Genomic DNA, 15,390 nt, shown 5'->3' with positions numbered 1-15,390 from the left:
GATGAACTGGGTCTGTCTGAACTTGGGTTTATAGTCACTGGTTTTTAAATAATTACCATGATGGCAAATTTTTACTAATTCTGTCTCAGGCTGACAGCTTGCATCTATTTTTGAAACTTAGCAAGAACTCTTTCTGAAGCATGGATAGTACCAATTGTCCTGAATTTTCTAACACTGAAGAGCAATCTGGTTTTGTCATCTCTCTCTGTTTTCTGTAATTCATTCTTCATTGAATGAATTTTCTGCTTGTAAGTTTTCACTTCCTCTGTTGCTGATAGCTGCTGTTTTTTCTGTTCCCATTCATATTCTTGAACCAGTTTCTTTTGCAGAGTCATGTCTTTCTGCTGATAGAATTTACTGAGAATTTCTGTTGCAAAGATCTGGCCAAGTTTAGTAAATGAGAACCATGTTCCAACTTCTGTATGTGTTCATACAGCTCATGCCTGGCTAACAATTCACTACTCAGTTTGGAATGGAAATGGCCACTATCTTTTGTGACAATTGTTAACATCAGTTTTGTCTGGTTTCTCTTTTCTGATTTGTTATCTTCTCACTCTGTTCTGCCAGCTATCCATTGCCAAATTCGTCTCATCCATTTCATTTTTATTATTCTTTTTGTCTTTAAATTCAGAAGCAAGATCAAATTATTTGATCTGCACAGTAGACTTCTTCAAACATCAGATTATTCTCTTTGTAAGTAAGATCTTTACCTAGACTTTTCTGAGAGTTTTGTATAATTTATTAGTTCACCAAGCTCAGTATAATGCTCCCTGCAGTTTTCTGATTCCAATAATAATTATAACCTGCTTTTCTTAAATCCAGTATTTTCTTTGTAAATTCATTAGTTTATATTCCATCTTCTCATAACTTAGTTTAAATTCATTTTCTCTGTCAAATATTATGACATTCTTTGTAAAACCCTACCATATTCAATAGATATCTGTCTTGCCAAATGCCATTTCAGTTTGCTTGCATCCTGTTCTTCAATTCTCAATATGACAAGCAGATTTACCACAGCATTTCATTCATTTCTTTAAACCTTCTGATTGAATATTTAATCCAGATATGTTCAGAAATATTAGTATTTTGGTTTTTGATTTCTTCAAAAGATGTGAGTGCTTCTTTAATCATTTTTTTCATAATCTTCTCTCTGTTAAATAAAATAAAAATGTATTCAAGTTATTTCTTAAACATTTGTGCAATCTATTGTTTTTATTTGATGAAATCTACTGTTGAAAGACACATTCTTCAGGGGGAAAATGGCAAAGAAGCTAATTCCCAATAAATAAGTAATAATTAGCGGCCTCTAAGTCATGTTGTAAAAATCAGGGCTGGGCCTTTCTGGCACCTTTGTTGTAGATGAGACAACAGTCAGTCAAAGTACTTTCCATTATAATTTCCCTCTGGTATTTCCTAACTTTTTTTTTTTTTTTGTCTTTGAATATTCCTAAGTTTCTCCTTCCACATGGTTAGGGTGAACCATTTTTACATGCCACTTGAAATATAAGTTAAATCATAGGACTAGTATATTCAGTTTTGGAAAATTCTCATCTGTCATCTCTTCCACAGTGGCTTCTAATGGTCCTACCATGTGAACCACAGACATTATAAGTATATAGTGGTTGCTAGAGAGTTCTTAGTTTAACTGATGTTGTACTGGAAAAAATATAATTCTTAGTCTTAAGGAAGTTTTATATATCAGATTATGTCTCTATGTGTATGTGTGTGTGTGTGTTTGAGACTTACTCTGTGTAAGGGATTGGGAGGAAACTAACTGCCCCACTGATGTTTTTATTTCCCATGATAGTGTTTCCATGTGGGAGCCAGTAGCTCAGGATCACATTGAAAGTCGTCTGGATACTAAGGCCTGTGCTGCTTGTGTCTTGAACTTTCTAAAGTTTGGAAGTCATCAGTCCTACTTAGCAGCTCATTCTTTAAAATCAGGCAGTTCTGTATTTTCCTTGGCCTTCTTCTCCTGGCAAATATTATAAGACCTCAATTCTCATTGTGGGCTAATTATTCTCTTCTATTTGCCTGAATCATAATTCAGTGCAAGGCTACTCCTGCCCAAGGAAATGAGGACAGAAATTATATAATTGAGAATAATGGCTTGAAAGCCATGAACGTCTAGAATCTTGTGCTAAGTCTGATACATACTAGCTTGGTGGTCTTTACCGGTAACTCACCAGTTAAAAATAAAAAAAAAGAAGTTTTATTTCTCTGCTTTTAAAATGGGATCATCATAAAGGCTGACTATTTATTGAATGACAATAATGACCTTGCCCTTGTAGAAAAATCAGGTCTATAATTACTACCTAAATACTGCCCTATTAAAAAGGTTGTGATTTTATTCAGGTGGTTGTTGATCGGTAAAATTCCAATATATTCACATTTAATGAGACATAAATATTTCTAAGGATTATTTTCCGTTACTAATATACACATTTAACTAACTGCCAACTAAACATTTTCAGAAAATTATGATGGACCTGACTGAAAAGAAACTATAAATCATTTGGACTTAGTACTTTTAAATGATTAATTAGTACTTTAATTATTCGTATACTGAAAAGAAATATTCCTTAGAAACATAAAACTCAACACTAACAATTTTCTTAGCAAACTCTCTTTACTGATGATATTAAAGCAGGATGAACAAAAATTCTGAATCATTGGTGTTAAGTAACCCTGGATGATCATGTATCTAGAGTAGCTTTTATAATTAAATGAACCTTAAGAGTTTTGCTGAAACACGAAAGACAGTACTGACCTTTACAAATATCTGGTCTCTTTCTTGAAATTGGTAGATAAAAACAATGAGAAAATATATATAAATTATTTACTAGCCATTTTGGTGGAACCAGGAAAAAAAGTTAAACTACACTCAAAACATTATCCTTTGTATTTCAGGCCCTCCAGGGAAACGAGGTAAGAGAGGCCGAAGAGGAGAATCTGGTAAGTCTCTCTTTCAGCTGCTCTATGTCACTCATGTTCTGGTTAAGTTCCGGCATCTGTTCTTCCTAATTAATGATAATATTGTCTTGTTGGAGGTTGTATATGTGCGTTTAAATCTTCTCTGCTAGACCTAGTTTTTTTTTGTTTTTGTTTTTGTTTTTTTTAAATCTTCTTATTTCTATCAAACTGCAAAAAGGGGAAGTTTGCAAAGTATTGTTAATTGCAATTCAGTAACATTTGGTACCCATTTGGGGCTTATTTACTGGGTCAAGTTAAGTCTGTCCTTTCTGTGTACAACGGAGAGTTTCTCAGCTGCACACAGTGTGATAGCATCAGCCACGTTTCCATCTATGTAGGTGGTCAGTAAATGTAGGTCCTTTGCAAAAACATCTGCCTTGGGACACTAGGGCACGTGTCTTAGAAAGCTGTGTTGCTATTTTATCCAGTTGGCACAATTTTGTCATGCTTTTACTCTCATTGTTTTCAAAATCTGAGAATGTGTTATCCTTCTTGTACAACCATGGAATTTTGTTAATGACAGGAGCCTTAGTAATCAATCCAGAATTTCCATTTTGTAGTTGAGGAAATGGAGACCCATAGCAGTCAGGTGATTTGGCCAAGGCAGAACTTGAAACAGAACCAATTGTCCTGATTCCTACTTCAGGACATTCTTGCTTTCAGGTCAAATCCCTGTATGTAAAACAAATCTCCAATGTAAAACATAAAAGTCAAGTAAAATTTCTTTTGAAACTGAGGTGATCTGTATAAATGAGTTCACTTACCGTTTTTCTTTTTTTTGGGAAGTGACCACATAAAGTCTTATGAGGCCATTAATTCTTCCATGCAAGATAAAGTAATTTAAGATTTGACTCTAGCATGCCGTAAATTGTTATTTTTCAGTATTTTCTCTAAATATTTATCAATGTTAAAAATAATCAATTACTAAGTATTGAAACAGAAACATTAACCTATCAAGAAGAGCTGATAGCAGATTGATGTGTAGTTTATTTTCTTGCCTCATGTCCTCTTCCATTTTAAGAAAGATGTAAAAGTAAAAAGCGTTTATGAAAATTTATTAATTTGAGCAGTGTAGTTGCTTTTTTTTTTAAAGAGTGTTATCAAAAGCTACCTTTAAAGCTCATTGAATCTAAATAATTGGAAACTTGTGTAGGTATTCCTTCACAAAGTGTAAAGTCTTCTGATAGAGGATACTTTATAAATTGTTTTGAGGAAGAAGAAATAATAAAACATTAGTGGAATCAGATAATCATAGAAATGATCTTTGATTGTTGTCAAAAGAAAGAGGATTATGGGGAAAAAGTGAAAAATGTGTGCTTATACAAAGTTTCATAGAAAATAAAAGCCAATTTCCAACTTCCTAGCTGCTTAGAACTGGTATTTTAATTGAGCATAATGGTATGTGAAATATTTAAAATTGTCTTAGACTTTGCCTGTTTTGATGGTTTTAAAGAAATTTATATAAACATGAGGAACTAGACTTTTATATATTTATAATAGTGTCGAATAAAAAATTCTAAGGACAAATAATAGGTACATTTCTCATTTGGCTGTTTTATCAAACTCAAGAAGTTATATATCAATTCTCTGTGACTGTTCTATCATAAATTACCAAATATTCTCATAATTCATACTTATCTAAACTTTTATAAATTAGTCTTTACTTAAGATATATGAACCTCTCAGTAATTCATAGACAGGCTTCAGACAATCTAAAAATCACTTGAAATTTTATGTAAAATTTTGTGTACAATTATAAATTTTTCTGAAATGGTCTCAAAGGCTCCATGGCCTAAAAACGGTTAAGAATCAGTGAATTTTTAAAAACTTCCATGTCTGTTATATCATGCTGATGATTATGCTCATATCTTTTGTTTGATTTTAATATTTTGCGTATTCACTAACTCATCTCTCTCCCTCTTCTTCTCTCTCCACCTGCTCCCCCGATAGGTCCTCCTGTAAGTACGTTTGCTGCACTTTGGCTTGTTTGCATTTATCAGGATCACGTATGTTAAAACTTTGTTAAAACACCAAAATATAGCCTATATGTCTATTAGAAAAATGTTACTGACCTTTTAAGAATGTACTTAAAGTTTGGAAAATTATTTTTTAAATACACAGTTTTGTGATCATGTGATATGTTAGAATGCAATATATGTCCATTTAAATTTGTTTTAAATTTTTTTATTTCCATAGGTTATTGGGGAACAGGTGGTATTTGGTTACATGTGTAAGTTCTTTAGCAGTGATTTGTGAGATTTTGGTGCACCCATCACCTGAGCAGTATACACTTTACCCTATTTGTGGTTGTTTACCCCTCACCCCCTTCCCACCTTTTCCCCTGAGTTCCCAAAGTCCATTGTGTCATTCTTATGCCTTTGCATCCTCATAGCTTAGCTCCCACTTACGAGTGAGAACATACGATGAAAAACATTTATTTCTGATATGATCACACACCAATACCCTCGTGGGATTTTTGGATAACTTATGAAGCTTCTGATTTTAAATCCTTTTCCTGGAATTCTGAGGTTTCTTTTGCAAGGAAATCTCCAAGCTATTTCACACTTCTTTTTTCATCTATTTAAACTTGTATCTGAAATATTTGCATTTGCCAGTCTACCAAATGTAGATGGCAACATGATCATGGAAATGATACCCCCAGTGAGCTCGGACCAGTCCTCCCTCCTTAGGCAACACTTCTTTTGAAGTCTGTTGGAGTTTTGCCTGCATAAAGAACATGAGATGGAGCCCTTGGAGAGTTTCACTTTCTTTTTTCTTTCCTTGAGTAGGTCATAGCTGCAGCATTCCAGTCTGCTTTGCACTCACAGGAACAGATTATCTTGTCAGCTCTGAGCTAGATGTGTTTTTGAGTAATATGCTGGATAACTGTATCTGACCCCAGTGTTTATACGGTGCACTGTGCATTTACGGTAGCAATGATCATTGGCCTTGAGATATTTTCTCATCCTGGATAGCCAGTTTGCTCCAGGGTTTGCAGACTCCACATTGGCAACTTACCTATCAGGCCAGCATGGTCCAGGGAGAGGGGCTTAGCGTATACTCGTTTACTTTATTCAGAGGAAACATTGGCTTCCAAATATTTTTTGCAGTCTTCCTGCCACGTTCAAGGATGGAACATTAATCATGTTAGAAATGACTTTGCTTCTGTAACTGACTTTCAACTCTTGCTTAATGCTAGGCAGATGGCATGCCCTAGGTCTAAGAGTCTTTACTTTTTGGCTTCATACTTAAGTCTCTTCATGTTAAGTAAGTAACAAACCACTACTACCCAGAGGAAACTCCTGAGGTTACGGCTGGAGTAGAGTGTTCAAGGCTTCTTTTTGTGGAATCCACATTAGCTATGAGATCACATTAGCTAATGAGATTTAACTACCTAAAGGTAGTTAAATCTCATTTCTGCCTTATGAATTCTTCAGAATTCTAGTACTTCCTCTTTGATTCCTCGAAAATTCAAGCAACCATATAGTTCTCGCTTTCTTCTTGAGGCCGTTAGTCCAAATTTTCTACCTAAAGATGTCAATTGTTCCTCCTTTTCTTATTATATATAAATAATTAGCATTAAGCCCCTAATGTAAGGCAAGCAGTATTCTAGGCACTTTACATGTATAATTTCATTTTGTTCTCACACCAACCCTCTGATGTTACCATTCCTATTGTTCAGTGAGGAAACAGGCTCATAGAGGTTAATTACTAAAGGTTGCACAGCTAGAGGATTTGCAAAGTTGAAATTCAATTAGATATGTCTGATTTCAAATCGATTCAGTTTACCACTTTATTCCATTCCTTATGAATTATAGTTGTGTTATAATATGGATCATTGTTACATGGGTTTGTCAGGCCATGAGTGAAATCATATTCTTTGATTAAAATAATCACATATAATGTAAAATTATGGCCAAAAATGCAAAATGGCTAATTTTTAAAACAAGTATGGATACTGTCCCACCTTGACTACATTTTAAAGAAGTTATAATATGTTTGGCAAACAGCATCAAATCCAATAAATAAAGTATAATCATGAGTTTCCATACTGACTGGAAGATAATTCAAGTTGCTTATATTTGATAAGATGAAAAAACATTGATTGTACAAAAGAGAAAAAACATTGATTATGCTATCTTTACTAATAAAATAGAACCCTACCATAGTACTTAGGATGCAATATCATGGGCTTCCTTGTGGGTAAAATACATTACGATGAAATCCTCTTGAGCTTCCAATTCCTAAATCTCCATGTATAATATCTAAAAAGTATCTGCCTTCCATCACATTTTGCTTTAGAATATGTGGCTTTATAACAAATTTCTGGCATGTTTTTTATATCAGAGTAAATATTAATGAACTATGGAATTATTGCAATTAGATAAATCTATCAGCAATATGTTTATTTAGAGACAATACCCAATTACTGACAATTTGAATTTCTAGGGACTATTCCTATTTTTACATCACCTTAATTTTATGTACAGTTAACCCTTGAACAGTGTGAGGGTGAGGGGCACCAACCCTCTGCTCAGTGAGAAATCCACAGATAACTTTTGACTCCCCAGAACTTTACTACCAATAACCTACTGTTGACAGAAAACCTTACCGATAACACAAATGGTTAATTAATATACATTTTGTGTGTTGTATATATTACATACTGCATTCTTACAATAAGCTGGAGAAAAGATGTTATTTAGAAAATCACAATGAAGAGAAAATACATTTACTATTCATTAAGTAGAAGTGGATCATCACAAAACTCTTCATCCTCACCATGTTCACATTGAATAGTCTGAGGAGGAGAAGGATGAAAAGGGGTGTCTTGTTATCAGCAGAGAAGGAAAACTGGCATATAAGTGGACCAATGTGGTTCAAACCCATGCTGTTTAAAGTCAACTGTTTATTTTTTCCTTTCACTTCTTTTGCCTGAACTAAAATCTGACAGTTTACGAATTTTATTTTTAGAGAAATGTATTGTCCTACTTTATATCTTTTAAAACATTATTCAACTGTCTCCACAAGTAAGCTATCGAGGGATATATTGTCATCTTAATCACAGTTGCCCTAACCTCCATTCTGCACTCTAAATATAAAGCACAAAATTGGTCTGAGAAGTTAGTCTTGCTTCTGGTGAGCAATCCTTGGCACAAAATCTATGTCAAGTAAATTTCTCAAACTTCCTTCTGGCCCGCAGTTCCCATGGTGTTGTGGCTTCATGTGTACAGACAGATTAGAAAGTGTAATCTGGGGTCTTGATGTGTATTTTCCTGTCATTCACTTTCACTTCATTGTGGAATGTGCTCCAACAGTGCAAGAGACATTTGGGCACTAATTCAAACAAACAAACAAATGAACGAACAAATAAAAAATTAGATGGCCCAGGGGATAATGGCAGATCTCCCTGTAAGATTAAAAGAAACAAAAAAGTATTAATGATAAAATTTAATTTAGCAACCATATATTTACAGCTTTACTTAGAATGTTCTGGGAAACTTGGATTTATTCCACTACAATTATGTGTGGATATATAACTGTTTTTTTTTTTTGTCAGTTTTTGTAGTCTTGCATATTGAGATCATTTATAATTTAAACTTGAAATACAACTTGAATTAGATCCCATGTATCAATTTACTCTCTAGGAAGCTTTCAGCTTATTACTCAGCCTTATCTATTTTGACACACACACACACACACACACACACACACACACAATCAGAGGAGTCTCTGCTAAAAATGAATGCAACAGAACAATTTTGTGACAATGTATGTAATTTGTTTTTAAGTGAACATCAGATACTTTTTTCTATTTTCTTTCTCATAAAGGTAACACATACTGGAATATTGTTCTAATGGACTCTATGCATGTGCTTTGAGCATCTAGCTCTCTGCTAGAATGATTTGTCAGTCCATTGTATTATGTGACTGTCAAATGGTACCTTCTATTTTGGATCATTTAAAAATAAGTTTTTACTTTAATAGGAGGCAGAGAGAGTTTGATCAAAATTTACAAAATGACTTTAGGGTTTTTAAATGGAGCAAATTTTACATATAGTTTTGATCTTTTTCAGAGTCAATAGTGGGTGCAGTCTCTCTGTCTCTTTGTCCCAAAAAGAAGTGTTATTCTAAAATTCACAGGTCACAGAATCAAGCAAGTCCTGTAACTATAGCCAGAAAAGAGCCAGGAGACCTTTTTTTAACTGGCTGTTTTATTTGTATCAGTCTATCAAGCCCTATAATGATGCTTGACTGACAGGAATATGATGTTATTGTTGGTCGTGTAGAACCCTCTGAGGTGTGAAATACGACTCTGTTGTGCAGCCTGCTCTGTCCTGTCCACCTTTAACAATTGTCATCTCGGTTTGAACCCTAGAATCTTGTTGACAGATGAATGAAGCAGACTTGGCCAAGTTAAGCTTACAATGCTATTTCTGCCAATGTGGTAGATGAATTAGGACAAGAAATCTCAGTAGAACTTTTAGATGAAAACCTCTGATACCTTTACTGCATATTGAAAAAATGATAAGATTTTTAAGTCAAATTATGTCTTTTCCTGATATACTAATAACTACAATTTATAGCAGCTACCTACCACGTGTCACTTTACATACCAGTTCTCAGACCACCCTGTGACCTAGGGAGTTACTATACCTATTTTACAGAGGAGAAAGCTGAGGATTGGACCAGTCAAATCATATACCCAAGGGTGCATGCACATCTAGCAGGAGGCAGAACTGAAATGTGAACCCAGGTCTGTCCCTCTTCAAAGTCCCCCATATTTCCATAAGATGTTTTTCAGGCAAGTAAGGTTTAAGTGCTACCACCTTCTTTGTAAGCATCTTCTTTGTTGTATCTTATCCTATCCTCATCCTGTATGGTTCATATTAAGCTCTTAAGTTATTTGTAGACCTTACATCTTATGCCTGCTCTTTTAAACTGCCAGTTACTCAAAACAAACTCGTAAATCATCTAATTATCATTTAACAGAAGCAAATCATGTGGAGGTATGAGCTTTGCCTCTTTGAGTTAAGAAAACTAGGTATAAAATTTTCTTGAAGTTTTTCAGCAAATATTCCTTTAATTACTCCTTTGTTATATTCCTACTTAATTATTATAATATTTAAACATTTATATTTGGACTCAAAGAGTGTGCTTTTCAATGTGCAGTAACTGTTATTTTTTTCTATAATAACAGGGTGTTATGATTTTTTTGTTGTTGTTGTTGTTGTTCAGACGGAGTCTCGCTCTGTCGCCCAGGCTGGAGCTCAGTGGCCGGATCTCAGCTCACTGCAAGCTCCGCCTCCCGAGTTTATGCCATTCTCCTGCCTCAGCCTCCCGAGTAGCTGGGACTACAGGCGCCCGCCACCTCGCTCAGCTAGTTTTTTGTATTTTTTAGTAGAGATGGGGTTTCACCATATTAGCCAGGATGGTCTCGATCTCCTGACCTCGTGATCCGCCCGTCTCAGCCTCCCAAAGTGCTGGGATTACAGGCTTGAGCCACCGCGCCCGGCGGGTGTTATGATTATTGATGGAGGGAACAAACTATTTATCTTGTAGGAGGCAGTATGGGTGTAAAATACCAGCATAGCCAGATCAATTCAGTCATTATAACAGTCACCATAACAAACCAAAGAAGCAAAAGCGAGAGAATTAATTTGCCCTGAAAGGCTGTTTGGGGGTAGAGTTTTATTATTTATTTATTTATTTATTTTTATTATACTTTAAGTTCTAGGGTACATGTGTATAACGTGCAGGTTTGTTACATATGTATACTTGTGCCATGTTGGTGTGCTGCACCCATCAACTCGTCAGCACCCATCAATTCATCATTTATATCATGTATAACTCCCCAATGCAATCCCCCCCCCATGATAGGCCCCAGTGTGTGATGTTCCCCTTCCCGAGTCCAAGTGATCTCATTGTTCAGTTCCCACCTATGAGTGAGAACATGCGGTGTTTGGTTTTCTCTTCTTGTGATAGTTTGCTAAGAATGATGGTTTCCAGCTGCATCCATGTCCCTATAAAGGACGCAAACTCATTCTTTTTTATGGCTGCATAGTATTCCATGGTGTATATGTGCCACATTTTCTTAATCCAGTCATGATCTCAGGCTGTCACTTGTCAAATAAACAACTCAGGTTGTTCATTTTGAGACCCTGCACACTGATTTGTCTTCTAGGCCAGAAAGCAGAAAAAGAAAAAGAATATAACTATGAATGTGTACATAGAAGAGTTTCTCTAGTATCTTTTCATGTCTTCTGTATTGAGTGGTTTGGGCTTCCGTGTTTGTAGAGGGCACTGTGTCTAGTGGCAGTCTGTTTTAATGCTTCCTCTGCTATCGTTTCTGTAGATGTAGTGCCAAGTTAAGCAGAATTTTGGAATTCTGGAAGTGACAACATTAAGGGGCAAAGAGCTGCAAACTGAGCTTAAGTAAGGCTGTTAAAGTAAAAAAAAAAATTTAAAAATAAAATTTTAAAAAGGAACAAGGAAGAAGAAATAGACATACAAAAATATTGACAATTTTTTTTGCAACATTATTTTTTTCTTATGGTCTATTTCTGGATACCATCTGCTTTAGAATAACTTTAGCTGTTGTAACAGACGGACCTTAAGATGTTAGTGGCTTACCACAGTAAAAATTCATGTTTTATGCATAGTGATGGGCAAGGCTCCTTGCAGGAGCCCAGACTGCTGGAGACTCTGCCATCTTTAACATGTGTGTTCCAAGGCTATCTTGGGCATGGATGCACTGCCATAGATAAGGAAAGAGCGGTGGGTCAGATGGGAGGATTCTTTTAACCATTATTGGTAGTTTAGGATTTTATGATTTATATCTCTTCTGACCACATTCCTTTGGCAAGAGTCAAGTCACATGTTCATACCTAACTGCAAGAGAGGGAGAGAAATGTAGCTGTGGGCTCAGAAGGAAAAGTAAACAAATTTGGCAAACAGCCAGTCTCCACAGATCTGAGTCTCCACAGCCCGACTGGAAATAATTCCTGAAGAAATAAAAAGAACCAGAAATCATCACTTGGGAATAATGTGGCCTCAGTCTTGTAACATTTTAGAGAAGAACATTCATTAAAACTATTATCACTAGAAACCTAGAACAGAAAAAAAATTAAAGGACCAGGATTTAAAAAAAAAAGAGTGACGTAAAAGTTAAAGGGTAGTCTGTAAAAAGAGAAAGGTATTAATGGCAGGTCATGAGATCCAGGCCTTCCAGATTACTTCATAATCTCATTGATGATGAGGACTTTTTATTTTTCAGCATTTCTCAAATCTGTAAGCACCTGTATTCATTGTTACGGCCTTCTCTTTCCTTGTACCGTTTCTCTTGCCATGGAGTGGCTTAGATCTATAACAGTATTGGGTCCAGGGTAACCTCCTCAACTAGGCACAATTCTGGTTATCTGTCTGGTTTCATATTCCCAATTGTTTCAGGATAAAGTTTAATTTTAAGCAATACTTCTGTGAAAAAAAGTGGCTAACACTTTTAGAGTCAGTTTCATGAGGCTTGAAGAGTGAGCCACTGCCATTCTTATGGTAGGAAACGATAACATTTTAAAAGTGAGAGTTTAGGACTGAATCCTTTCTCTCCCCAGGATACTTGATAGGTAAAATTAACTTTGCTTCTTTTCAAATTAAAAAATAAAAACCAAAACAGACAGTACAAGGCAGTCAAAATTTCTAAAAGGAAAATTTAAAAGGAATGCCTCAGTTTTAAAGTCTTTGCTGTTAGTTGATGATTGGACACCTGTGTACCGTTCTAATGTCCAGTGTCCAAACAAATAGGGTGTCATGTCACTGCTTCCTGTTTTGCTTTCTTATGACCAAATACTTAGTCATGTTGCTGAATTCCTAGGGCTGTCTGCCTAATGCAGACCTGTAAATATCTTATGGGACTAATTAGGGAAGTAATTATATGACTCTTGCAGGTTTGTGAGGCAATAACTAGCTATATTCAAGAAAGCCACTTGAAAATAAAGCGCTGTTACAAAGCAGCTTAGACACATTTTGAATGTTAATATTTTGAACAAGGTCAAATGAGTGAATGATTATTGTTTCCTCATGAATGGCTAAACATTTAATAATCTTTGGCAGCATGTGACCAGAGAAGGGCTCAATGTTCCCATTCTTCCAAACTAGCTATGTGAAATGCTGTGATTCCTCTTATACAAAGGGTGGCTTCTGCGTAATTCTAATTATGTGGACACCATGAAGCTGGCCTACATTTGGTCTAAGTTAACTAAGTGCTGTGTTTGGTCTTAACTGGGTCATGGACTATAATGTGGAAAGAATCCCCTTCTTTAATCATTAAATAAGTTTTTGTTTCTGTTTTTGTGGAATTAAAAAGACATCAAGATGTGGAATCTAAAGTGTTCCAGGTTACCTAGATGTTCTTATGTTTTTAAAAATTAATGATACTTTTATTACACTTTTTGAAACAAGTTCTCATGCATCCTTAAGATTTGCATAGGGTTAAATGAAATAAAACATGCATCTTTTGTTACTTGCTAATATCTTTGGCCTCAAAGATATACACACACACAAGCAAATATGCACACATATCTCTAGTTCTTATTTCTGCATAATTTTTAAAGAAGGTATTTCTGTATGGTCAAGGAAAGATAAAAGGATGGAATATAGAATTTAGAGACAGGAGAGACTTTAAAGGATTGTTAATAATTAGTTCATAGATTTATTTAAAAGATAATGCATATTCTCACATTGATTCATTCACCAAACTAATACTGAGTGCTTAATACGTACCACACCCTCTGCTATATGACGAGGATAAATGGCAAATAAGACATGGCTTTTGCCTTCAAGGACCTTATCATCTAGAGAGGAACAAAACAAAACAAAAACATAGCAATCTTGTGAGAGGAGTATGCTCAGGATATGCCAAGGTGCAGTGGGAAGACAGTAGAGAATACAATCCAGATTTAGATATGGAGAGGATAGGAATGCCTGTGGATCTGAGATCAGTGAAGGACTTGTCAGGGTGAAAAATCAAAGTAGTGTGTATTTTCCAAGAGGTTAGCATTTTCAAAGCCTTTGGAACCCAAGAAAGAAAAAAACTGGCATTTTTTGAAGTGGTGTATGAAATAAAGCTGAAATGTAAAGTTCAAGAAAGAGATTAGGAAGTAACTAGTAAAATCAGAGATTGGAGCAGGAGGAGGCTATGGAGAACTTTGCATGCCATTCCAACTGGTTACCCTAAAAGTATGCAGTCTTAGAAGGGCTAAAGGAGCAGGGTGGCAGGGTCAGAGGAACATTGGAGAAGGCCATTCTGCTAAACGACAAGGAGGAGGACAAATAGGAAGAGAGAGATGATTATTGTTGCAGCTAATCGGGGGGACATAAAACGATCTGGAAAGAATGGCAGCAGGGAAGATGTAGAGACTGGAGCAAATTTAGGTGGCATTAATGAGGTAGGAATGACAATGTGTGATGATGTAGGAATGAAGAGGAGATAGAAGTGGAGGTGGCTCTCAGTCCTCATTCTGGCAAATCATAGTGAGACCACTGAGATGGAGAATACAGACAGAAGAGCAGACTTGGGTAGGGGTTGATGGTGAGGGCTTCATCTGAGAAACTGTTTCATGAAAGAACTATAAGGTTGCTGGAGTAGACACGAACAGTCACCCAGAGGAAGAAGGGAAGGATGAATCTCCAGTGGGGATAGAGGGGGACACTGCAGGAACAGCAACTCAAGAAAAGAAGCCTGTTATGGGAAGCAAAGATTTCTGGTTTGAACATTTGAGTTTGAGCTATTGGTAAGACAGCTAAGTGCAGATATTTATTGACTTCGAGAGCCACCAAACTCTTCTCATTGTGTCCAAAAGTGCTCATTTCCTCAGGACTTTATTCTCTCTATATTGTATTGCTGGCATGATTGGAATGCACATGTTCCTGCAAAATGGCAAATAAGATAAAGACTAAAAAGAATCCAATGGGTTTACCAATAGAAACAGCCTTGATGATTGTATCACTCAGGGTGCTCCAGAGAAACAGAACCACAGGGCACCTATAGAGGTATGGGGATTTATTTTACGGAATTGGCTCATGCCGTTGTAGGAACTAGTAAGTCTGAAATCTGTAGGGCAGACCTGAAGGCTGGAACTGAGGCAAGATTTCTATGTTAAATCTTGAGATAGAATTCTTTCTTCTCCGGGAAACTTCAGTTTTTGTTCTTAAGGCCTTCAAATGATTGGATGAAGCCCTCCCACATTATTGAGGGAAATCTGCTTTACTTAGTGAACTGATGGTAAACATTAATCACATCCACAGCAACATCTAGACTAGTATTTGTCCAAACAACTGGGCACCGCAGCCTAGCCAACTTGACACATCAAATTAACCATCGCAGTAAGATTGTAAACAGACACCTCTTCAAGTTCTACT

General features: G+C 35.9%; 1 protein-coding gene across 7 annotated transcripts in view; it reads left to right on the top strand.

Annotated features, from left to right (window-relative positions):
- The window catches only part of COL25A1 (collagen type XXV alpha 1 chain), a 452,942-nt gene that overhangs the window by 158,810 nt on the left and 278,742 nt on the right, over positions 1-15,390 (top strand). For all 7 annotated transcript variants that reach the window (XM_033214966.1, XM_033214965.1, XM_033214964.1 and 4 more), the window contains exons 2-3: positions 2,911-2,955; positions 4,924-4,931. In XM_033214966.1, the coding sequence (XP_033070857.1) occupies positions 2,911-2,955; positions 4,924-4,931 (53 nt within the window). The remainder of the gene's footprint in view (positions 1-2,910; positions 2,956-4,923; positions 4,932-15,390) is intronic.

Source organism: Trachypithecus francoisi, unplaced genomic scaffold (assembly GCF_009764315.1).
Source record: "Trachypithecus francoisi isolate TF-2019V2 unplaced genomic scaffold, Tfra_2.0 Lachesis_group1, whole genome shotgun sequence".
In the NCBI taxonomy this organism is placed as follows: Eukaryota; Metazoa; Chordata; class Mammalia; order Primates; family Cercopithecidae; genus Trachypithecus; species Trachypithecus francoisi.
The sequence above is the reverse complement of the archived record's forward strand: the minus strand, read 5'-3'. Positions and strand labels throughout refer to the sequence as shown.